This window comes from Lepisosteus platostomus, chromosome 11 (genome assembly GCF_059453375.1).
Source record: "Lepisosteus platostomus isolate fLepPlt1 chromosome 11, fLepPlt1.hap1, whole genome shotgun sequence".
Lineage (NCBI taxonomy): Eukaryota > Metazoa > Chordata > Actinopteri > Semionotiformes > Lepisosteidae > Lepisosteus > Lepisosteus platostomus.
This window is the reverse complement of record NC_142621.1, coordinates 18,811,230-18,836,806: the sequence shown is the minus strand read 5'-3', so window position 1 is coordinate 18,836,806 and position 25,577 is coordinate 18,811,230. Positions and strand designations below refer to the sequence as shown.

The following is a 25,577-nucleotide window of genomic DNA, read 5'->3' as shown; positions in this document are numbered from 1 at the left end:
ATATCTGTATATGTAATTGTTTAGTTATGTGTCTGGTTTAGAATTTTTTATGTATTAACCGATACTCATCCTCATGTATGGAAACAAGTTAAATCATCTGACAAAGCAAAAACTACAAGGGCAGATGAATTACTGTTGTGTTATGCCTATGCATAGTCTTGAATAAAAACAGATGCTTCAATTTTTACTTTTGCTTCTTAATGAAACACACACAGTGTTTTTGCATAAATATTTACTGAAGTGCAAATCATCAAAACGCCATGCAAGACCAGAACAAGCAGAAAAACAAAATGTAGAAAAAACTATGGCTGCTGGAAGGCCAAAGCCTTTTAATTTTCACTTTTCACACACATGTGGCTTGGAACCAGGGCACAATCAGCACATGACTTACAGACCTAAGGATACACAAGCTGTATTTTGTGACATTGAAGAGGTACACATAAACGGTAAACAATTTATCAGTAGATAAATTTAATGCTTAACATAAATTGTACTTTGGTTCTAATATTCTTGACATTCAGTAGAGCATTACAGTGGAATACAGATCAGAGTGACAGATAAGACATTGCATATGTATGACTGTTTTTCACACGTAGTTGACATGTTACTGTTGTTGTTATTATCTGACCAAAAAACATTTTTATAACCATTTTAAAGAGTCATTTTCTGTATTCAGCTAATGAGAAATGTACAACATACTGTACCAAAGTAACTAGTATATTTCATTGTATAGTGTGATTAAAATAAGATCTAAACATGCATAACTTTTGTGGTTACACAGTATATTTGTGTATTTATGGGTGAAAATAGCAATTTATTGTCTACAATGATTTTTAATTGTAAATGGTAGTTTGGATCTTTATTTCATACATAAAAATATATAATATTAAAAAAAACTACAGAGCAGATGAATACTGAAAAAAAGGACCATAACATAACCTTAGGTGCTTCTTCTCCACATTACAACATGCTTGTTTTTATATTTAATTTTGCAAGAAGTGAATTATAGAATAGAAATCAATTGTAGAACTCACTTGGATTCATTAAAATACACACTTCTTCCATTATTATGTACTTCTAAAACCTTTGAAAAACCTTTGCATATGGGCATGGTAGAAGGGAGTGTACTGTATATGTTGCAGTGTCAATATAAGAGCCACTAAGATCTTTGATATCTTGAGGTTTAAGTGTAATTGTAGGATCTACACTGGAGAGACCCAGTGGTATATTCTGTAATGATTCTATTCCATCTCATGCTCGACTTGCATTTGTTTTTATCAAGGTATGAAAAGCACATGATTTCCGCATAATTAAATCCTATGCTGCAGCATGGTTATTTTTATGTATGTTTACTTCAAAGTCTCCCTTAACTTAATCATAGGCACTAGCAGATTATTACAATTACACATTATATCATCTATATATCTGCTGAAATTACACTTGAACACTTATATGATATTGATGCCTGTGTTTTTGTATTAAAACTGTCCGTTACAACATTCACAAAACACTGCAATATCTTAGTAACTATAAATCGGAGCTTCACTACACTTTTCAGTCTGGTGAAATTAATGAATGTTTTTTACATTCATTTAAAGTAATGCATCAATGCCCAGGAGCACGCAATCACATTCTTTAATTGGAAAATTCTGTCTCGCATTCAATACAGTACCTGAACAGGTAAACGGGTTCTGATGTACTTACAGTATTCAGCAAGCTGTGAAACTGACCAGAGTTCCTTCAGTGCATTGAGGCACTTCTAGGACACAGCATATAAACCTACTAAAATGTGACAAGTGAATGTACAAGATAAGAGACTGATATTGACCCACCTATTTTTAGTACACTCAATTCTGAAAGCCATGGCTCTTAGAATGAAAGTTGGACTAGACAAACAGCAGTAGTGTGAAAACATAACATGGAGAAATGAAGTTTGGTACATAAACGTGCAATAAGTCACAGCATTGCTTGGCAGTGCTCACAGGGAGAAATGGACAATGATATTCCCCACCTGTGAGCACTGTCATCCACAGACGAAAGAATCCGTTCACAGTCACAATGAGCCTAGGGTGCTGCCATTGTCTAAGTGAGCATGTCCCCATTGGCCTATATATATATACCCATATAGGTCAAGGGTGCACAGTTTCCACATTTAAACCAATCCACATAACTTGAGAAGAACCACATATTTTGGAAACTAAAAATAAATATTGGTAGGCACTTAAAAGGGGTGTCTCCCCATTTGATAGCTAGTAATGCCAGAGGTGTCATATTCACTTCCGGGAGGACTGCAGGGCCTTCTGTCTTTCATTACATGCCAGTACTCCCTTTTGTTATTGCCCTAATTAAATATTTGGTATAGAATGCGTAAAACTTTTATTCTAACACCAAAAGACCATGGAAAAACTATTTTATGACTAGTTGACTTGATAATTAGACCCATGAATATAATTATAAGCTTGTGCTGGTACAAAAACCAGGAGCTAAAACTGACATCCCTGCCCTGTTCCCTACTTGGAACAACCTGGTAAGATGACCTTTTTCAAATGTGTACTTCCAACAAGGACATGCTTCACTTCCAACTCGCCCGTATATATTTTTAATAATAATCTACTGATCCTCCATTAGAATATCATAATATTTATGTTGGAGAACTTCATTATGTGAGGAAACAGTTTCAGGCTTTTTGGAGATACCCTGAAATGACTTTGAGGCTCCCCCAATGCTTCCATGCACCCTGGCTAGGGAAGCCGTGGAGTTTGTATGTTCTCCCATGTTTGCATGGGTTTTGTCTGGATGCTTGTTTCCTCCCACAGCCCAGAAATGTACTGGTAGGTTAATTGGTTAATTGCAAAATTGGGCCTTATAGTGTATGTCTGCCCTGCGATGCATTGGTGTCCTGTCCAGGGTTACCCTGCCAATTGCCCGTTGCTTGTTGAGATAACCTCTGGCTTCCCCATGATCCTGAACTGGAAGAAAATAGATGGGTAAATGGAAACTGACTGCTGAAAGCCCCATATCTGAAATAGTAATTTATATGTGATCGACGTTGTGTTTTATGAAATTGACACATGGATATCATAACACATCTTCAGGAAACAATGTTGCATTTTCTAACCCTGCATGTAGAAATAAATTATTTAAAAGAGTGGCTGTAACTGACAGTCTAGTTTCTCAGAGTGAGAAATGTAGCCACAAAATAAATGCAGGAATAGCATATCAGATTCGTTCTTTTTTTTAAATTCCTACACTGAACCTGTCCGATTACATTTGTAGAAACCCTACATATTACTGGCCCAAAAATACAGCTTGCTGAACAGGTCACCATTGTACTTAATGACCCCTTTTATTAATTGATTCATAGTTTCAGAAATGGGGGTAAATAAAATCAAAATAAAGTAAACTATATTGTTACAAAACATATGGCAATGAATGTAAATATGAAAGATTATAACAAAAATGAAAACAGTATGCAGAACACATATCGTAAGGCAATTTGAGAATGATTTATCTCTTCTGGGCTGAAGTGTTTATTTGAAACAGTGTGTCCATGATTTAATCCTTTCATTCCTAACTGGGTAAACTACTATTTATGCAGCCTATGACAGTTTTTGTCTTCATTGTAAAATTTAAGATCCAGCAATTAGACTAGCTGGGCTCACTTCCTCACCCATTTCACTTTTGCAGCAATGAATTACAACAGATGCTATAATTACATTAGCCCTGATCCCTGATAAAGTTAAAGGGTTGGATAATTGTTGACTTACATTATAGTATTTTTACTGCACACTTAATGCATTTAATTAGGATAAATGGCATTAATTTAAATAAGAGAACAAAGTATTTGAGTTAATGTTGTAACTTCAAATGTTTTTCATTTGAGAACTGGCAAAGATCACTAACCGTATTCTAGATGTGGTATTTATCAGACTTTAAAAATATAGTCTGCATGAAAACATTTCATGTAGGCTACAAAAATACTAATATTAGCAAAATATAGGTACAGTAAATAAAATATTTTTACAGGAATTTGAGCACCAACAACAGAAATCATTGGCTTCAAGTGCATAATTGTGCATCATTGACAAATATAGTAATATCTAAATTCTGTCTGTATTTAATACCAAAGAATACAAAATTCAAAACTTTAATATACTGGTTTCCTTCATTTACACCACAATGTGTTCCAGTTCACATTCCAGTTGATCTCTGAGCGATTTCATTAGAACCACTACTTGATCAATTACTGCATATCTCTGGTTTCTATTCAGTGATAATTTACAGCTTATAAAATCTGGTAGACTACAGCTCTACACGACAAGGGTTGCAGACCCCTGGGTTAGAAAACAGCCCCGCAGGCAGGGCCAGGATTTTGGCTGGATCTTTAATCCTCTCTTATTCCCTGCTATGTATCTTACTCAACCACACATGAACTGCATACTCACAAATAACAAATCTGCAGTTATTCCAATAAAATAATAAAATCACTAAAAATGTTCATATAAATTAATCCCACAAGTAGCTTTTTATATAATAGAATGACATTTTTTAATACCGTTTCTTTAGATGATTTACTTCAAATGTTTTTGGTGCTCCAGAATTAATAGTGTGACTTTACAGTACATTTGTCACCCACCTTCTTACGTATAATTAGATAAATTACATAGGACGTCTAACAAATCATTTTTATTCTGAGGTGTTTCATTCTTTCAAGAGTGGAATAGAAAATTATAATCCATGACCAAAACCATGTATTTTTGTTATGAAGTGAAAACAGTACTTTTTAAGCAAACACTGAAGAACAATGCTTTATTTCCCCCAGTCATAACGTTGTTAGAAGATAAAGTAATATTTTTTCTTTAATTATTTTGACAAGTAATACATTTTTCATCCAATTAATGATTCAGAAAACATTAATTGATGTAAGCCTGCATGTTATCAAAAGATTTTAAAAAATCTGACTTTATTGCTAATTTCGAGCCTCTGCCAGTGTGATTGTTATACTGTAGCATGTACCTGCTGTATACAGGATATATTAAAATATAAATTATAAATTTAAAAATTAATATATAAATATCTGAGTCATTAATAACTGCGGAGTGGGTTTTGCTATAGAGAGATGGACATAAAGACTTTATGTTTGACCCACCTCTGCATTTTTAATAAGTTGTTCTTCCTTTCAAAAACATAGGACAGTAAAAGAAGAGAGTTTACATTCAGGTCTAGCAAACAAACAGGGATTTCTGATGAAAATGATTTTTTTCATTTTATATTATTGAATAAAATAATTCTTAAAAATAAATTTCTGATCTCTTTCTCCTAAGTACAGAAAAAATATTTGAATATACTTATTTTTGGTTTACCTTCTTAATGCCTGAAATAATAAATTACTGTACAGTAAGCAGGTGATAATATATAAATATAATATTTTACGGCTATCAATAGATACAGTGTAGATTTTCAAAACTTAACTAAATATCCGATAAGTGAACACTTTGACTTTGCCGTTATAAAAAACAATAAAAAAAGGAAAATTAAGCCATGAACCTTGCAAACTCTGAGGGATTGTGTCTTGTACTCACAGCAATTGATGGTTAAACTCATGTTGCTATAGTGACCAACACTGTAGTGGTGTGGACTCAGTGGGCACAGTGAGGGCTCTGGCTTGGGAAGGCTTGTGCAGCTGCCTGCCTGCCTACTCAGCGTGCCAGTGTAGTGATGAGACTTGCACACATCTCGAAGAAGTCCATGGTGTGGCTGCCCTGCCGGGGAGTGACGAGGTGTGTGCTGCCAGTCAGAGAGCCTGAGAGCAAACCACTGAGGACGGGAGTCTCCATGACAATGGCCACCGAATCAATACTCAGCCGGGGTCGGTGCAGGCCCGCAGCAGAGGTGGAGCGCTGGGGTGTGGAGGAGCCTGATTTTTGTTCCACAACATCATCTGGAAAGAAGCAAGGAGGAAGCAGTTGCAACTAAATTAAATTTAGTGGACCAGGCGTTTTGTTTCGGCGACGACAAAAAGACAGCATAAAATAATCAGAAAGGAATAGTAGTGAATAATTTAATGCATCTACTTTTAAGAAATTCTAAATGTGTAAGTATGATATTTAACACAAAGCCAATATCTTCTACATACAATATGAAACACTTTTTAAAATGTTTTGCCCATCCTAAAAGTACAGTATAGATATGCAGTTTCTATATAGTAGAATCATTTCTATAATTGCACAAAGTAAAGCAGACTCTGAAAATTATTTTGATACAACTAAGGTTGCTGCTGGAAGAGGTGCTAGTGGGGCCAGCAGGGGGTGCTCACCCTGCGGTCCATGTGGGTCCTAATGCCCCAGTATAGTGACGGGGACACTATACTGTAAAGAGGCGCCGTCCTCCGGATGAGACTTAAAACCGAGGTCCTGACTCTCTGTGGTCATTAAAAATCCCAGGGCGTTTCCCGAAAAGAGTAGGGGTGTAACCTTGGCGTCCTGGCCAAATTTCCCCATTGGCCTTTACCAATCATGGCCTCCTAATAATCCCCAACTATGAATTGGCTACATTACTCTGCTCTCCTCCCCACTGATAGCTGATGTGTGGTGAGCGTTCTGGCGCACTATGGCTGCCGTCGCATCATCCAGGTGGATGCTACACATTGGAGGTGGTGGAGGGGAGTCCCCATTACCTGTAAAGCGCTTTGAGTGGAGTGTCCAGAAAAGCGCTATATAAGTGTAAGCAATTATTATTATTGTTATTATTGTTATTATTATTATTACTCCTAAATGATTTTGCATGGCGAATTCTGCTTTTCCAAGTGTCAGCTCACAGTTACCATTCTTGCACATGCACAGGGGAAGAAGTGTCAGCTGACCTGCTCAGCTTCGAGCCACTTGTGTTTTAATGTCACAGGCACCACAGTTCAGGAGGTTCGGTGCCAATTAGAGAGAGGATCATCCCTCGCTGACAGCACTGCATTCCTGCACTCAAGCTACAGGAGGTGCTGTTCCACCAAGAGCCGAGAACCCCGACTGACTAATCCCACACTTACCTCAGAGTTATTCGGGCTGTGAAATCCCTTGTGGACAAGTGAAAAAGTCTACAGCTTAAGTGCCTTTCTGGTTGAGCTGCACAGAGGGATATAGCTAAGATAATATTCAGAAGTATGTGAAGCACTGCAAATGCCATACTACTTTGTGTATAAAAATGTCTCCAGTGTGATTTATTAGCATGACATAGCTGAAGATGAGCAGTACCTTTGTTTTCCTTACCGTCAATGCTCTTAAAGTCCAACAGGTAACTGCGATTGTCCACCTGATAAAGCTGAAGGCTCATTTTTACATAATTTCCTGTTACAGGATTTTTTCTTCTAACTCTCAGGTGATAAGGATTCACAACCTGCAATTCACATTAAAGATTGACTCAATACATGCCAAAAGAATAAGATTGCAAACACAGTACCAATACATTAAATGAGTAAAATGGAAGTGCATAAGTATGTAGTGTGTAGGTACAGTGCCGTATTTGCCCCCTTACTGATTTCCTCTATTATTGCACATTTTTGACACTGAATATTTTCAGGTCTTCAACCAAATCTTATATTAGATAAAGGGAACCTGAGTGAACAAATACATGTTTTTACTTATTTCATTTATTTAATTAACAAAGTTATCCAACACAAACTGGCACTGTGTGAAAACGTACTTGCCCCCTTAGTTAAATCAACCCAATTAAAAGGATAATTTAGAGTCAGCTGGTTGAATACAGCCAGGCTTGATTACAGCCAGCCCTGCTCAATATAAACCTCACTTAATTTGACCCTTACTAACAGAGTCAAGTTGCCAGAACAAAGATTCAACAAGCACCTTATGCCATGACCAAAGGAAATTCCTGAAGAAATCAGAAAAAAGTTGTTGATATCTATCTGTGTGGAAAGGGTTACAAAGTCTCTGGGACTCACAGTGAGAGCCATAAACTCCAAATGGAGAACATTTGGAACAGTTGTGAATCTTCCTAGGAGTGGCTGGCCTGCCAAAATTTCTCCAAAGGCGCAGTGTAAAATCATTCAGGAAATCACAAAGGATCCTAAAAAAACATTCAAAGAACTGCTGGCTTCTCTTGCCTCAGCTAAGGTCAGTGTTCATGACTCCACAATTAGAAAGAGACTGGGCAAAAATGGGCTTCATGGGAAAGTAGCAAGGCAGAAACCACTGCTAACCAAGAAGAACATAAATGCTTGTCTCTCATTTGCCAAGAAGCGCCTGGATGATCCCCAAGCCTTTTGGGAGAGTGTTCTATGGACAGATAAGTCAAAAGTGGAACTTTTTGGATGACATGGGTCCCATTATGTCTGGCGTAAAGCAAACACAATATTCCACAGTAAGAACGTCATACCAACAGTCAAACATGGTGTTGGTAGTGTGATGGAGTGGGGATGCCTTGCTGACCTGGATTACTTGCCATAATTGAAGGAACCGGGAATTCTGCTCTGTATTAGAAAATTCTTAAGGAGAATGTCCAGTCATCCGTCTGTAAGCTGAAGCTGAAATGTAGTTGGGTCATGCAGCAAGACAATGATCCAAAAAGAATGGCTGAAAAGAAGCAAAATTAAAGTTTTGGAGTGGCCTAAAAGTCCAGCCCTAAACCCAATAGAGATGCTATGGCAGGACCTGAAATGAGCAGTTCATGCTCGAAGACCTACCAATGTTTCTGAAATAAAGCAGTTCTGTTAGGAAGAGTGGGCTAAAATTCCTCCACAATGATGTGAAAGAATTATAGGTTGCAGTTATTGCAGTTAAAGGTGGCGCAACCAGTTATTAAGTGCGAGAGTAAATTACTTTTTCACACAGGGGATATGGGTGTTGGATAACTTTGTTTATTAAATAAATGAAATAATAATAATACAAAAGGTGTTATTTGTTCACTCAGGTTCCCTTTCTCTAATACTAGATTCTGTCTAAAGATCTGAAAACATCCAGTGTGACAAATATGCAATAATAGAAGAAATCAAGAAGGGGGCAAATACTTTTTAATGGCACTGTATATATTTATAAAGTGTGTAAAGAATATAGAAGTTCAAAGTATCTAAGTCCCTGTAAGACTGGATGCATTTTAATTCAAAGTAGACTGCAATCTTCAATGATAAAATTAGACACTGTGATTTAATAGTTGTATTATAATAGCTGGATTCCTTATCATTAAAAACTGTCTGGCTTTTTAGACAAGGGTAGTCTGAGTCTAGCTAAACTTTGAAATCCTAACAAAAACCTTAGCTTTTACAAGACAAAACAGTTGGGCAGAGTTTAAATAATTGTTAAATGTTAATGGCTAAACACAAACTATTTTGGCATAATGTCCATATACTATAATATGTGTTCTGCTGTTTTGTTCCCATTCATAATTAAAAACAAATATGTGTTTTGATATCAATTAAAATTAAGTGAAATGCACCAGATAATACCTGACCAGAAAAAAAGGCCACTAACTACCTGAAGTGAAACGAGGTAAGTAACACCTGGTCCTTACTGAGTTATTTTAATATGTTGATTCAGACAGGAATATCACATAACACAGTTTTGAAATGCTGTATTCAGCACAATCCTAATATTTATATGTAGTCTGTATATACTGTAATAGTTTGGTATTTACAGTGGCCGTAAGAGAGTGTATTTACTGTAATCTTTCTCAGAATAACAAGAAGATGGAAATGTTACAAAAAAGAGAGAAATATGCCTATTTTATTTATTTAGCTTCTTTAAAGAGCTTCTTTTGAAAGGCTAGTTAGGATGGGGAATACTTTAGATAGACACTACATTGTAAATGAGCTAATGTTCTAAGTTGAATAAACCTGAGAACAGCATGCCGTGTTTATTTGGCTATGACTTTACACATGAACCATGATTATGGTTCAGATGGTGTGGGTAACACTAAATCTGTAACGCCTAAAGAACTGACCACCCTTGGTAATTAGTTTGATGCAGTCAAAAGCCCTGGTGGAATTAAAACTACACAACCCAGAAAAGCAGCAATTCCCACTTTACCAGTCTGCATCCAAAAACCCACCTTCCATTCATAGTCTAGCTGTTTCATGGCCCGGTACACTTCAGCCATGATGTCGTAAGGCTTGCTCTGGCTGCGAATACCCAGGTGCCACTTGGCCTTCTTGACAGCAAGGGGCTTGGGCTTGGTGGTGTTGAGGGCATCCAGCGGACAGCGTGCCTTGGGGCTGTCAGCCATGAGTGGGGGCATGCGCTCAGGGTGGGGCTTGACCCCAGGGGGCAGGGGCATGTTGTCGTCCATGAAGGAGCCCGTGGGAGGGCTTGAGGCCAGGTAGAACTCGCTGGCCTGGTTCATGATGCGGCGGTTGTCGATGATGAGGTGATAGGCCACGGCCAGCTGGTCCTGGGGGTCCCCACTGTACAGGCTGCTCATCACCTCTGACTCAGTGCACTCAAACTTCTCACACACCTCCCGCACTGCCTCCTCATCAATCACATTGGCATCGTAAGAGGGATCCTCGGGAAAGAGGTACCCAGGAAGGTCCTGCTTGAACCACTCATGTTCCCTGCCACAATGTAAGAAAGGCTACTGTGGTGGTTAATCAAAACGGTTAGAAACATATCACTAACTGGTTTGGGGATGCACAGAGGCCTAAGCATCTTGGAAGGCTGTGAAGAGATAGAATTAAAGTAATTATATATTTGACTCTTAGATATCAGTAAACCCTTTCCAAATGGCTTACTGATTATTCTGCTGTTTTCCTTGTATAGCACAATAAAGTGATGATGCTAGGTAGGTCTGTTAAGGTGCAGGGGGTGCTGTATGTACAGATGCAGCCATTCAAAACATGTGGGGTATTTTGCGGTACACCGGGGTGGGCGTGTCGCATGGAAACGCATTTCATGCGGTATATCGCGTCATTTGACGTCATGCCGGAAAGTATCCGGAATCACCTTGTAAAACCGCCAGGAGGAGCCAATAAAGCTTAACCTCTCATTTACAGCATTTGAGCTTTTAAATTTAAACTGTGTATTACAGCATGTTAATCATCAGTCATTAAAAAGTTGGTATATTTTATGAAAGCAAGATTGCTCAGTTGGACAAAAGTACACAACCTACCTTTATCAGAAATATTTTAATTATGCAGAAATATTTTATGCATCAAAGCCTTTACCGGAGATATTACTAATAGTATTAATAATGAATGACTTTGGACAAGCTGTAAACTCAAAGTATTACGCTGGTCCACATTCTTTCTAACCGTCATTTTAAACGAAAATACTTTTAGTTTTTTTGACAAACACCACAGCATTTCGTTGATCTAACTAACGAGGACAGGACATTAGCTAGCCAATACGATAAAGGAATGGCATTTTTTGCTAATTTCTTTAGCACATTTGTACAAGCACTTGGAATCTGTCCAAGCCCTACTTTGTCAGGCATTTTCTTTTACTGTAACGGACATAAGAACTCCCTTGCTTTTAACAGAGCATTTCATAATTTCTAACTACGAAAATTATTTAAACTGCGACACTTATCATTCAAGCAGAGCTCAAAATATCACAAGGATCCTCAAGAGCACATCAAAGACTGTATTAAAAGAATCGCGTATCTAAAGAAATTAATAAGATATAATTATATTTGTGTACTGCGACAGGGCTGTGTAGGGCTGTTTCACCTCTCTCTTCATGTGACTCTCTTCAAAAGCCATTTAGCAAAGAGGTAATGAGAAGAGTGACAAACTAGTATACTTTAGATCTTTTTTTCTGAACCAAGGAAAATCTGATCATGTTTCTCTACAGATGCAGCCATTCAAAATGGGTGGGGTATTTCGCGGCATACCCCGGTGGGCGTGTCGTCAGTCATTAAAATGTTGGTATATTTTATGAAAGCAAGATTGCTCAGTTGGACAAAAGTACACAACCTACCTTTATCAGAAATATTTATGCATCAAAGCCTTTACCGAAGATATTACTAATAGTATTAATAATGAATGACTTTGGACAAGCTGTATACTCAAAGTATAATTTCTTTAGCACATTTGTACAAGCACTTGGAATCTGTCCAAGCCCTACTTTGTCACGCATTTTGTTTTACTTCAACGGGCATAAAAACCTCCCTTGCTTTTAACAGGGCGTTTCATAATTTCTAACTACGAAAATGATTTAAAATGCGACACTTATCATTCAACTAGAGCTCAAAATATCACAAGGATCCTCAAGAGCACAGCAAAGACTGTATTAAAAGATACTTGTTTGAGATACATGAGAATCCAGGCTTTTTTATCAACGCTTTCTTTTCCGTATACCAGATCTTATGGAACCACTTCAGAAGGGTGTCAGCCAGACTCCAGGAATCGGTACTTTAAAGGAAAAATACACACCGGTATTCCATTTCTCCCTAAACATTTTAAGCATCGAAGTATTAAACTAACATGTGAAATAGCGTGTGAAAAAGTGGTAGTTTTAAGCTTTTCTGCTAATATAATATGGAATCGCGTATCTAAAGAATTTAATAACAATATGATTACAATAATAAAAAACATTATTTTACATATCACCTTTAAAAGTGGCATCTCAAAGCAATACAGTAGATGTAAAAACAGTTATTGCTTTGAGATGCCACTTTTAAAGGTGATATATAAAATCAAGGCTTTAACTTGCCTTAACTCCGCAAGTCTGAGTTCTTGTGTCCGTCCTATCCGAACCCAAAAGTATTACAATATGTGTCTTTATAGCAGGTGGTGTACAGCTTTTTAGTATAGATTTCACTTTTCTAAAATGTATTTAAAAAATAAAAACGATTACAATCTAATCTTTCCACGTTTGATCCCAAGATCCCAAGAAAAATAAATCTAAACTGGGAGAAAGCTATGCTGAAAGTTTATTAAGATACTTAGAAGACAAAGATATCAATTTATGTTGCATTTGTCTGATTGTGAATCAAAACGCGATTTAAATCAATATAAATGTTTATATTGTAACGCATAGGTGACTATTCATTGTTATTAAAATGACTTAAATTTGATCATGTTGTGATATTTAGAAATATACATTTGTTTGGTGCGAGTGAAGTTTTATTTAATCTCTGACCCAGGGAAAAGTTTTATTTTTTCAAAGAAATGTTTATTTAAAAAAAAGTCATGGCTCCAGCTGGATTCGAACACCCAACATGTAATGTGTGAGTCGGGACCCTAACCCACAGCGCCACTGGCAAGGTCACACGAAGAGTGTTGAAAAAGTCCTACAGAAACATTATCAGCAGACAATGTACAGCGTGTACTATTCTTGTGTTGCGGTACATGAATATAATTATATCGTTATTCATTTCTTTAGATACGCGATTACATATTATATTTTCTTTTAATCAAATTCTAAAAGTATGCTTGTTGACTCCAGTATCACGTTAGTTAAAGACTTCGATGCTTAAAATGTTTAGGGAGAAATGGAATACTGGTGTGTATTTTTTCTTTAAAGTACCAAGACCAGCCATATACTGTATGTTTATGTTCCAGAATTAATATCGTTTATGGCCTTCACACGCGTTACAGTATGCTCCTATTCTTTTTATGCTCAGCTACTAAGATTTCCCTTCAGTGGTAAAATTCCATATAAATATTCAATACTATAACGGGCACAGTAAAGACATTTAAATCTTTCTACGACCGACAAACGCACCACGAGTGCCCCTGTCGGTCAACTAATCACGTATCCCAGTATTTTGCGTCACGATCCGCGAGGCCGTAGCCAATTACCCGCGGTACGTGTCTGTGCCGCGTACTTTGAATGGCTGCATCTGTATATACATAGCTATGCCGGGTTTATAAGCTCTTTGTGTTATAGTTAGTTTTTTGTTGCTTTACAGAGTATACTTTATATATGCTATATAATTTCTTAATCAGTAAACAAATAATAAAAGGTTGTAATAAAAGTCAATAAGTCATAATAGTGCATTTTGCAAGATTTTAGTTCTACAAGTCAAATAATGAATGTCTTCTATTTTATTTATAAAAGTTAGAATCGATTAAATCAATCAACCGATACTATTATAACGTAGAGAATGGGCCATCATATAACCCAAAATATAGCTAAAAGTGAACTGTCTTGCATGGTTTTTATTAGCAACTCCACAGGAAAAGACGATCTAGAAACCAAAACCATGTCTAGCGAGTGCATATCAACAAAAAGAGCTTAACGTTTACTCCATGATAAAACAATTAAGGATTCAAAGGCAATCAATCACGTGATCATATGAATGACATGGGTACCTGATGTCCTTGATGGTGGCTCTTTTCAGAGGGTCCACTTGTAGCATGAGCATGAGGAGGCTAGCAACCGAGCGATTCAGGTACTCTGGGATGTAAAACACGCCCCCTCTGATCTTTTTAAAGAGTGTAGGCACGTGCTCATCATCGAAGGGCAGTGTTCCACACAACAAGGCATAGAGTATCACTCCGCAGCTCCAGATGTCCACCTCAGGACCTGCATAGAGCCTGTGGGAAAAAAAAGGAATACAAGACTATTAAGCATGAGCATGTCAAATCCTTATTAAAAGGTTAGAGAATGCCACATGGTATTCATGGCAAACAAACAAAACACTAATTCTGTTCACTGTCCTTTACAAATTCTTGATACACATGTAAAACATGTTTATGTTAAGTTATTGTCTTTTATACATTTTGATCATATAAACAACGTGTCATTATTAACTCAAGAACATTAATTAATAAAATAAAATTATCCACGTATTTAAGGGAAAACAAGAGCTATGCATGTGGATAAAATCATACTTTTGAAACAGATATAAGACTATAATACAAAATAATCATTGGTTATGAAGTGTAAGTTCATTTTACTACAAAGACCAAACAAAATATGTTTCAATTATTTAATTCATGTTACCTTAAACAGAAAAAGAAGTTCTGTTTGAGTAAAAAATATCTCAACTTTTGTCAAGCCAGACAATTCTAAAGTGCATACACATTCCTTCCCTAAGTGCCAGTTAAAATACACACAAACATATGACCTCTCACCTCCCAGAGATGACCTCAGGTGCAGCGTAATTTGGGGAGCCACAGCTGGTCCTCAGGAACTCTCCATCTGACATCATGTTTGAGAGACCTGACATAAACAGGTTATATTAACTTTCACGCACACACAAAGTGGATGTCCAACTCCAGGTGTGTCTTAGGAGTCCATTGTGTTCTAGTGATTGTGAAATAGATGAAGTCATTATTTTGTATTTTTGACTCTCCAGCAGCAGCTGTTAGCATATTGTTCATTATTATCTACAGTATGCAATTCTCTCAGAATAAATGAGTAATCAGTAATTAGTAGTACAGTAAAATCATATCCAAACATGATTTTGAAAAATCTATTTTATAAATGTTCTGTTTTTAATAAATGAATGCATTAAACCAAGATGAAGGCTTTTAATTAAAACAGCAATTATAATTAGGTTTTTGTTCTGAATTAAATGAACATCTTGTTTGTTTCTTTTAAAAAGTCAACAAAATGAATGATGTCATTAAAGCTTCCTATTTGTGGCTCTTTTTACATGCTGTTGTAGGACTGAATGCATATCCTGTTCCACTAAATATGCCTTGCCTTCACATCTAAGACTCCAGTGTAAAAACACAAAAATAATTACTCCTCCACAATCAGAAAATCCAGGAAGGTCAAGAGTGAAATTTTGTAAGGTTATTAAATAACTGAAGGTTTTACAGCTGTGGTGCTTGCTGCCAAATTGTAATCAACACTAGTTGTCGCCTAGCAACCAATGAGCTCTTGTCAATCTCACAATCCCCAACTCAGGGATAACAACATACCGAAGTCAGCAATCTTGGCATTCATACTGGCATCCAGGAGAACGTTCTCTGGTTTCAGGTCACGGTGAACCACCATGTGCCGATGGCAGTAATCCACTGCTGAAATTATCTGCTGGAAGAGACGTCGAGCCTCTGTGTCCTCCACCTAAATTAAAAATCTCCACAGCTTACTACAAATTCTGGACTCTTACCTTTTACAGATTGTAAAGCATATTCTTATTATTGTATAATGGAAATGTATTCAGAAATTTACATACATGCAGAGTATATGACTGGCTCTGCTAAAACTAGGTTTGTTGAGGATCATTCCTAAAGTATCCTTTGTTCAAGCAAGTATCCTGACCTTATGAGGTAATATCTGCACAAGTAGTCAACGTAAAAATGCTGACTTTGGCTCCATTTTCACGACTATCAGCAAAGATTATGTATTTATACAGAAAAAAGCTCAAGGAATCTAATTTGGGGAAACAGGATAGCAATAGCTGTCAGGAAATTAACATATAGTGGAAGGAATTTCAAAATCAGAAAAAAATATTTTCCAAATTAGACAATACAATGTTAATTATATAGTTTAATCAAAATCCTCAAGGGGGGAATATACAGTCATAAAGAGAACAACACCCAAAGTGCCCTTTAGATGCTTTCTTAAACTTAAATCTTTAATGTTTTAATCTTTATTCCATTTCAGGGTTACAAAATATGAATACTTAGTAAAATACTAGATTTTCATTGAAATTAGCAGGAATTCTCAACTGCACAGTAGGAGTGGGCGAAAAAAATCGATTCTTAGATGCATCCTGATTCTTTCTTGTACGATTCTGCATCGATGCTCAAAACTCCATAATCGATCTTTTAATTTTTGCACAGTAATAAACATTTCAGATAAAAACAATACAATGTACAGTAAAGGACAAATAGAGCAAATAGTAATGGTTAAGTTTTTTGGGCATAGGACGAAACTAAGTGTGTAATGAAACGTAAAAACGTATAGGTTAACAAGTGTGCAATGCTTACATTTTAACTAAGCTAAGCTACCCGGTTTGTAAAGATGGACAAACTCCGGCCTGTACCCTCCACTTGGAAAGCCACCGTATGGGCACATTTTGAATTTTATGATGTAAAAGGTAAAAATGAACTGGATAAGGGCCTACAGTGTGCAAGCTGTGTCATACCAAGATAAAATATTTTGTTATTTTGGGAATACAACCAACATGCGAAATCACATTTCACGTTTCCATCCAGAGTTGGAGGAAAAATTGCCTGTTCTTGTTGCTGCCGAACAGAGAACCCTCAAGCAAGTGTCAAAGCTTCCACATAGTTCGGAAAGGGAGAAGCGAAATACCAGGTCTTTAGCAAGTTTTATCGTAATGTACGCCCCCTACTCCCTTGTTGAAAACCAGGGCTTTCGCTTAATGTTGCAAACACTGGAGCCAAGGTATAACATACCATCTCGGCGTCACTTTAGTGAAACAGCAATACCAGTGCTCTACAACGACACCAAAACTCAAGTTTTGGAATCACCGAAGAAAGCAAATAGGGTGGCAATAATCTGTGACAAAAGATTTCGTTTCGTTCTAACATGGCTGTTGCTGCACAGCTGGCTAAATTCCTACACCTGAGATGTTATGCTCACACACTGAATTTGGCCTCTCAGCAAGCACGCAAAAAAATTCATGATGTATAGAAAAAAAATCGAGATGCATCGAGAATCGATTTGCATTATCGAACCCTAAATCGAAATCGAATCGAATCGTGAGGTGCCTAGAGATTCCCACCCTACTGCATAGCACACAAAGGGTAACACCAAGTTCTTACCCTCCCATGCTTACAGATGTAGTCAAACAGTTCCCCTCCAGACACGTACTCCATAACCATGAAGAAGTCCGTGGGTGTACTGATGACCTGGTATCTAAAAAAAAAAGAACTCCAATTACCAATCAAGGTTCCAAAATATCACCCAGCACTGTCTGTGACAGTCTCAAAATCCAAAGGAAAGCCAACATTAATGTTCTAGACTTGCAGGCAAAATTCATTCCACTTTCATATATTTTTTTCTCCTAGATTGTCTTTGATGTCATTAGATATAAGGTACTGTATACCTACTGCAATTATTTTTGTTTTGCTTCTCTCTAAAGTGTCTGCTTTGATTTTAAGTTATAACTTGCATGCATGTTAATGATGAATTTGTTGTCAAAATTAAACTCAATTTATAACATCTACAATTTGCTTTAAGGGGTTTAGGGAGTTCTGCAAGCACAGGTACACCTTACATGTACGCATACACAAATACATCAGTTATAACCAGCATTTAACTTGTGCACTACAGGACAGTGTTCAAGCTATAATTGATTTCACCTGTCTTCCTTGGCATTCTTTCTCTATTTGTACTCGGGAAATTCTCAAGGCTTTTTGTAAAAACTGTAAGATGACTCCCAGCGAAATGTTTTGGATAACAGGTCTCAGTGGAGTAGTTAACAAGGCCTTCTGACTGGTGGAAAAATTAACAGTTTCCTCAAAGCAACCACACAAAGCATTTCAGAGAACTGAGACAACCCATGCCTTTCTCTTCATGTTCCTTTTTGTTTAAGTATTCTATGTAATTATTAAAATTAAAAATTTCAAATATTGATTTTATAAATAGAATTTACAGTCTATATACTGGATTGCCTGCTAGTCACCAAATGGATGTCTACCAAGGTTCAGTTGTTGGTTAAAAACCTAAATAGCCAAGGCCAAGTCTTAGCAGAAACCTAGGAAGTCTTCCAACAGCTTTTACAAAGCACAGAATTACTCATACTAGTCTCATCTTAACCTGAGAGAGATTTGACCTATTACTGCAGAAAGGAAGACAATGTAATGTCAATAGCAGAATATACCAGCACTAGCTTGTGAGCATTTAACTTTTCTTGCAGGATGGAATACTGCTCTAATGTGCCAGTGACTTCAAAAAATTGTTTAATTGGAAAAGTACTGTATCTTCTTCCACCACTGTTAGGTTGTATGAACTTTTTGTGTCATGATATCTGTTTTTTTCAGCAAGCCTGGATATCATCAGACAATTTAAATTACTTTAACTTACTCTGAACTAAAATTGGCCACAAAATTATTAGATATTTCGATTGATTTAAAAGTTTAAACCTCTTTGGAGTGAAATATGTTGGTCAAGAAAATAACTTAAAGAATGCTATCAAAAATGTGCTTATACTGTATGGTATTATACTGTGTATTTGTTAAGTGCATACAGAAGCAGTAAAAATGCTTATTTTATACACAGTGGTGTGAAAAAGTGTTTGCCCCCTTCCTGATTTCTTATTTTTTTGCATGTTTGTCACAATGAAATGTTTCAGATCATCAAACAAATTGAAATATTAGACAAAGATAACACAAGTAAACACAAAATGCAGTTTTTAAATGAAGGTTTTTATTATTAAGGGAAAAAAAAATCAAACCTACATGGCCCTGTGTGAAAAAGTGATTGCTCCCCCTGTTAAAACATAAATCAACTGTGGTTTATCACATCTTTGGAAAGCTGAGTTCAATTTCTCATGCCATACCTAGGCCTGATTACTGCCACACCTCTTTTCAATCAAGAAATCACTTAAATAGGACCTGCCTGACAAAGTGAAGTAGACCAAAAGATCCTCAAAAGCTAGACATCATGCTTTGATCCAAACAAATTTAGGAAAAAATGAGAAACAGAGTAATTGAGATTTATCAGTCTGGAAAAGGTTATAAAGCCATTTCTAAAGCTTTGGGACTCCAGCGAACCACAGTGAGAGCCATTATCCACAAATGGCGAAAACACGGAACAGTGGTAAACCTTCCCAGGAGTGGCCGGCCAACCAAAATTACCCCAAGAGCACAGCGATGACTCATCCAAGAGGTCACAAAAAAACCCACAACAACATCCAAAGAACTGCAGGCTTCACTTGCCTCAGTTAAGGTCAGTGTTCATGACTCCACCATAAGAAAGAGACTGGGCAAAAATGGCCTGCATGGCAGAGTTCCAAGACTAAAACCACTGCTGAGCAAAAAGAACATAAAGGCTCGTCTCAGTTTTGCTAGAAAAAATCTTGATGATCCCCAAGACTTTTGGGAAAATACTCTGTGGACTGACGAGACAAAAGTTGAACTTTTTGGAAGATGTGTGTCCCATTACATCTGGCGTAAAAGTAACACAGCATTTCAGAAAAGGAACATCATACCAACAGTAAAATATGGTGGTGGTAGTGCGATGGTCTGGGGCTGTTTTGCTGCTTCAGGACCTGGAAGACTTGCTGTGGTAAATGGAACCATGAATTCTGCTGTCTACCAAAAAATCCTGAAGGAGAATGTCCGGCCATCTATTTGTGACCTCAAGCTGAAGCGCACTTGGGTTCTGCAGCAGGACAATGATCCAAAACACACCAGCAAGTCCACCTCTGAATGGCTTAAGAAAAACAAACTGAAGACTTTGGAGTGGCCTAGTCAAAGTCCTGACCTGAATCCGATTGAGATGTTGTGGCATGACCTTAAAAAAGCGGTTAAGGCTCGAAAACCCTCCAATGTGGCTGAATTACAACAATTCTGCAAAGATGAGTGGGCCAAAATTCCTCCACAGCGCTGTAAAAGACTCATTGCCAGTTATCGCAAACGCTTGATTGCAGTTGTTGCTGCTAAGGGTGGCCCAACTTATTAGGTTTAGGGGGCAATCACTTTTTCACACAGGGCCATGTAGGTTTGGATTTTTTTTTTCCCTTAATAATAAAAACTTTCATTTAAAAACTGCATTTTGTGTTTACTTGTGTTATCTTTGTCTAATATTTCAATTTGTTCGATGATCTGAAACATTTCAGTGTGACAAACATGCAAAAAAATAAGAAATCAGGAAGGGGGCAAACACTTTTTCACACCACTGTATATATTTTAAATATTTCCACATTGTTTACTGAGAATTATTTTTCAGTATATTATAACATTAGGGCCTTCAACCAGTGAATATGGGAAAGGTCTGTTTGAACTTGACTAGCACCAGCATAGCATGGGAGGATTATGAACTGAAAGAGACATGAAAGATTTGTGGTTACTGTGTATCTTGAGGGCTGCAATCATGCTCCACTCTGACAAAATGCCCAGATTTTAGTTCACCTGGTGTTGCTCACAGTTTAATAATGTGAGGGTGACGGAAAAGCTTGAGGTTCTGTATTTCCCTTTTTATTTTCCCCACCACATCCAGGCTGCGGATTTTCTGACGATTCAGAATCTTCACTGCGACCTTGTGTCCAGTCAGCTGGTGCTCCCCGACTAGCAAAAGCACAGAACACCAACAACAGTGAAACAACTGAAAGAATCCAGAGAGTAGGTAAGCAAGACTCCAGGCCCATAAAATGTACACTTGACAAGCAAAAGTGATGGAACTGTCAGTAAAAATCAATTCAAAGGTCTCAGTTCATTTGTGAAAAAGATATACAAGTACTGATTAAAAAGTGAATATATGATCCATTTGCTTAGAAAAAATAATATTCAGAAAAAGTATTAACTTTCCTTCTTTATGAATGCATTCCCGCCAATAACAAGAGGATATGGTGTGCATATTAAGAGCAGAAAATACACTTAAAACTAGTCTTTCAACCCATGACAGCTTCCAATTCATATATACTGTACAGAACGATTCTACTAGGAAGTAAAGCGAAATTTTAAAATTTGTCCATACATCAACCTGCACAGTTGAAGTGGTAAATCATTCTACAGAACATTAAGTATGGTTTGTCATGTTATTTCTCAATGCCTAATTAAGCAATTAAAGACCACAAGACTAAGACTACCACGTTTTTTTGTTAAAAATCTACAAGATTAATTTAAACTACCTTCCTGGAGTCTTTAATTTAGCATTCTGAAAATATTTGTGGAACATTACTTATTACTGCAAATTTATTTTGGTGGTGAATATTACATGATTATGATCAGAAAATGCCTGGTTTATAAAGTTTTTGAATTGGTCTCACTGCTCTATCTTAAAATAATCATGGTTGCAGTATAAAAAGGCAACAGAAATCAATTCACTGACTTAATGTAAGGTACAAACCTGGTTAATATTAAAGGCAGAAGAGTCTACTGAGATCTCTGGTTTGCCTATTACGTCCCATGCAATATTCTCATTAGACTTTGATAAGTACTATTAATGTATACAACTGGAACATCAGGATTGCTCATTTGAGAGCAGAGCTCCTGCCGTCTCTTGACATGAAGCATGATAGAAGCCAAAGACAACACACCTCGCTTTTCTGTGAGAACTATCAATATTTAATAAAACAAAAAAACAGAAGGAGAAAGACATTGTAAAAAAATTGTAACACTCAAACTCTTAGCTCAGCTTCAAACATCTTCTACAAAACAGCCTGGCTGTTTCAGAAAAGCAATTAAACATGCTCAGAGAGCCAGCATCCTGCTTGTGAATCCACATCCCCTCCAAATAAATATGCTGTGCATCCCCAACAGAGAAAATTCAGAATATGATATCTTTCTAAAATGTAAAAAAGTACTGTGTAGACCAAATAGAAAACGGAAAACAGTGATTTACAAAATTGCTTGATAGACTCCCCAGGGTTCAGTGTTATCTTAGATACCAGGCTATTTTTTCTCTTTTTGTGCTTTTATCTAATTCCTGCTTTCCCCTGGTCCTGAAAACTCACACAGCATGTTAAGGACATCCAGATTGCAGCCTATAATCTTCCTTGGGGTAGCAATACAGTACATGTTCTAAATAATTTAAAGTTACTGATGCAACCATTTCATACAATTGATCTCACTTTTTTATATTGAAGACTCATGCTATTTATTTTTTACCTTACCCTTATAGTGAAGGACAAGTCCATTATAGGAAAAAGGATAAATAATATGTCTGTATTAATTCTTCTCCTGCCCCAACAACAACCAAGCAAAGTCTAAAACTAAAACAAAAAGCAAAGTAATGTCAAGTTTGCCTCTTCTGGATCTCTATGTTTTGTGGTCTGTTGTGACCACATGGGGACTAGATCAATACACTAATGGCTAAGATGTATGTGATAAAGTAACGGGTGCCTGAAAATGTCTTGGAGCTTATAGTTTTGGGAAAGGTATAGCAAAAGTTATTAAAAACTCCATTAAATCACTGATGAGATTTCAATTGCTTATATCCCCAAGTTCTATTAATATGTACTGTAGTTTGGATTTTCAGCAATATAGATACCAAAATCAGAGAAGCACGTAATCACACTAGAACATAAATCTTTTATAGATAAGTCTACTAAGTCTACTCTGATGTGGTGACAATTAATTACCGTATTTCAAAAGTTGAGCGGTCCAGACCTCAGACTCGGCCATTAAAAATCTTACTATTCTTGAAATACGCTGTTTGCTTCTCTTTAAAGCGGTTTCCAAGGTCAAGCTGGGATGCATTCCAAATTCCAACCTACAGGTGGCTGCACTTGCTGGTTTGTCTAGGCAGTGCTGATAATTCACATTGAGAAATACTGCAGACATATTAGCGTGAAACGCTGAAAATGAAAAAAATGAGTTGTCGTTTAAAAACCACTTGGTACTTTTGATCATGAAAAAGTAGTGTTGCTCGTGCTTTGTACTCTCATGAATGGTTCGAATTTCCAACTTTAATAGAAATTGACATTTTTAGTTTTAATTATTGCAGCTGCAAACTATTGTGGTTGCCTTATTACCGGACAACAGTCTCCTAAATTACTTTCCCTCACTCTGTCGAACCTTAACATTGACCTAGCAAACAATAATTACCATTTTAACTTGAACCAGGAGAGCACTAATTCTAGTAGTAACATACCAGACAGAGTGGATCTTGTATTCTTTGGTTCTTTTGGTCATATTCTTTTAAAATCCAGAAAAAAAAACGTTTGGCAACAGATGCAGTTTACTCGGAACCGATATCAACTAAACGAATTTACTAAAATGCCATTTTTAAAATTAAAATTTTGCCATTTTTAAAATATCCTCATAGATTGGCGTGCGTAAAGGTTAAAGTAACAAGGTCAGAATTACAAGCCGACAACACAGTTATCAACTCTGGTTTCCTTAAGAATAATATGCTGCGTACATTTTACATCGGTTTAACATAATATTTGATATGGTCTCCTATCATTACCAAAGTGTGATGATTTTTCTCAATATTGCGCTGTCAAAGCGCAAAATACTTTGACAAAATACTGCATTCGCATTTATTGTTACTGCATGTCAGAAAACAGGATTTTTGATTTACTTATGCTTCCTAAGCATGAACTGCACACCATAATATTTACAAGCGTTTAACAAGACTGCTCTCTGCATTGATGACAGAATTCGGGATTTTTTAAAACACTCCCCATTCTTCAGTTATATTTACGAATTAAGCGTTCGCCGTTCGTAGACTGTCAAGACACTGCTACGCCGTTTGCGTAGTGTCCACCTGCAATGGTTTAACATTCACAGTCAAGGCAGAGGAGAAAGACATTTACAGTCTGTCGGAAGCTGTAGCAGTTGATTAAGAAAATAAAAAACACTTAACTCTTCACTTTTCCGAAAGTGCCGACTCCAAGGGTGTCTCCTAATATGTAGTGTCCTATTTTAACCCTGCCTTCGTGTTTCTGCTTCTCAGCCATTTTTGCATTTGTGATCCTTCTGTAGTTTTACCCAGAGTGCAGAGGGAGGCGAAGAGTACTGTACAACGCACACTACACCAAGCACGCGAAAGAAGTCAGACACCAGACAGCGCAATGCTGTTTATGGTGATTGTCAGTCTTCTGGCGAGAGACATGGGGGGAGGATGGTGGCAGCCTATTAACTCTTCCCCACAATTCGAAATGTGTGTCTGAAATGCCTGTGTATTTACCTGTTATTGGGAAAGTAATATTCTTAATACTTTACACGCTAAAACCCTAATCCCGCTAGAATCACGGTGGCTGCACTTCAAGGACATTTCTATGCAGTGTGTCACATTCTTGTCTTTTTGGAGATACTATAATGTTTGATTGTTGTCTTTGATAACAGCATTAAAGTTGTTGCTGTTAGGAACTGACGACGTACTAGGTATTCTAGTGTACTGAAAGGTAACTCTTATTATGTACCATAGCAAATGAATACTGTATATGCCAGAAAATTTTAAATTTATGATATACTGCAGCGAACGACCCTGCGGCTCTGGAGGCTGGAGACAGAGTACTTAGTTTAAACAAAAGGTGTTTATTGCCCTTTAGATTACAGTATGTGTGCTAGTCACTAGGGGAGAGAGAGTGGAGTCCCGCAGTCTCCGGTAGCAATACATGGCGAAATAGAAGATTTATATAATATAATACATGAGTATACAGATGCAGTTAGGGTCAAGGTTGAGAGTGAAATGGGCAAATCCAATACAGGTGGGAGAGGAATGCTACACTACATAAATGTGAACACTAGGTGGAGATGTACGATTTCTGTCGTTCTTATATAGTTCCAATAATAATAATAATAATAATAATAATAATAATAATAATAATAATAATAATAATAATAATAATTGCTTACACTTATATAGCGCTTTTCTGGACACTCCACTCAAACTGCTTTACAGGTAATGGGGACCCCTCCACCACCACCAATGTGCAGTATCCACCAGTAGAAGGTAAAATGTCCAACAGCCCAACTGCTTCCAAAATATTAAGATAACACAACAGAAGTCAACAATAGGTTCTTGTTTGTCTGTTGAAGATTGAATTGATTCTCAATGTTGTTTAGCAAAAAATCATAATCACTTTCAACATCCACT

The 25,577-nt window shown here is 36.9% G+C and overlaps 1 protein-coding gene across 3 annotated transcripts; it reads right to left on the bottom strand.

Annotated features, from left to right (window-relative positions):
* Positions 1–217: 217 nt before the first annotated feature.
* Positions 218–24,533, bottom strand: prkaa2 (protein kinase, AMP-activated, alpha 2 catalytic subunit). Of its 3 annotated transcripts, none has more exons than XM_088598749.1 (9): positions 24,342–24,533; positions 20,956–21,097; positions 17,630–17,723; positions 15,815–15,959; positions 15,020–15,107; positions 14,255–14,479; positions 10,051–10,552; positions 7,245–7,386; positions 218–5,941 (listed from the first exon to the last, which is right to left on the bottom strand). In XM_088598749.1, exons 1-9 carry the CDS (start codon positions 24,433–24,435, stop codon positions 5,700–5,702), a joined length of 1,674 nt encoding a protein of 557 aa, XP_088454875.1. In that variant the 5' UTR covers positions 24,436–24,533; the 3' UTR covers positions 218–5,699. The 3 variants fall into 3 exon arrangements, with proteins under 3 accessions (XP_088454875.1, XP_088454876.1, XP_088454877.1); XM_088598750.1 differs by having other exon boundaries at positions 7,260–7,386; positions 24,342–24,531; XM_088598751.1 differs by lacking the exon at positions 24,342–24,533 and having other exon boundaries at positions 20,942–21,092.
* Between the last annotated feature and the right edge of the window lie 1,044 nt (positions 24,534–25,577).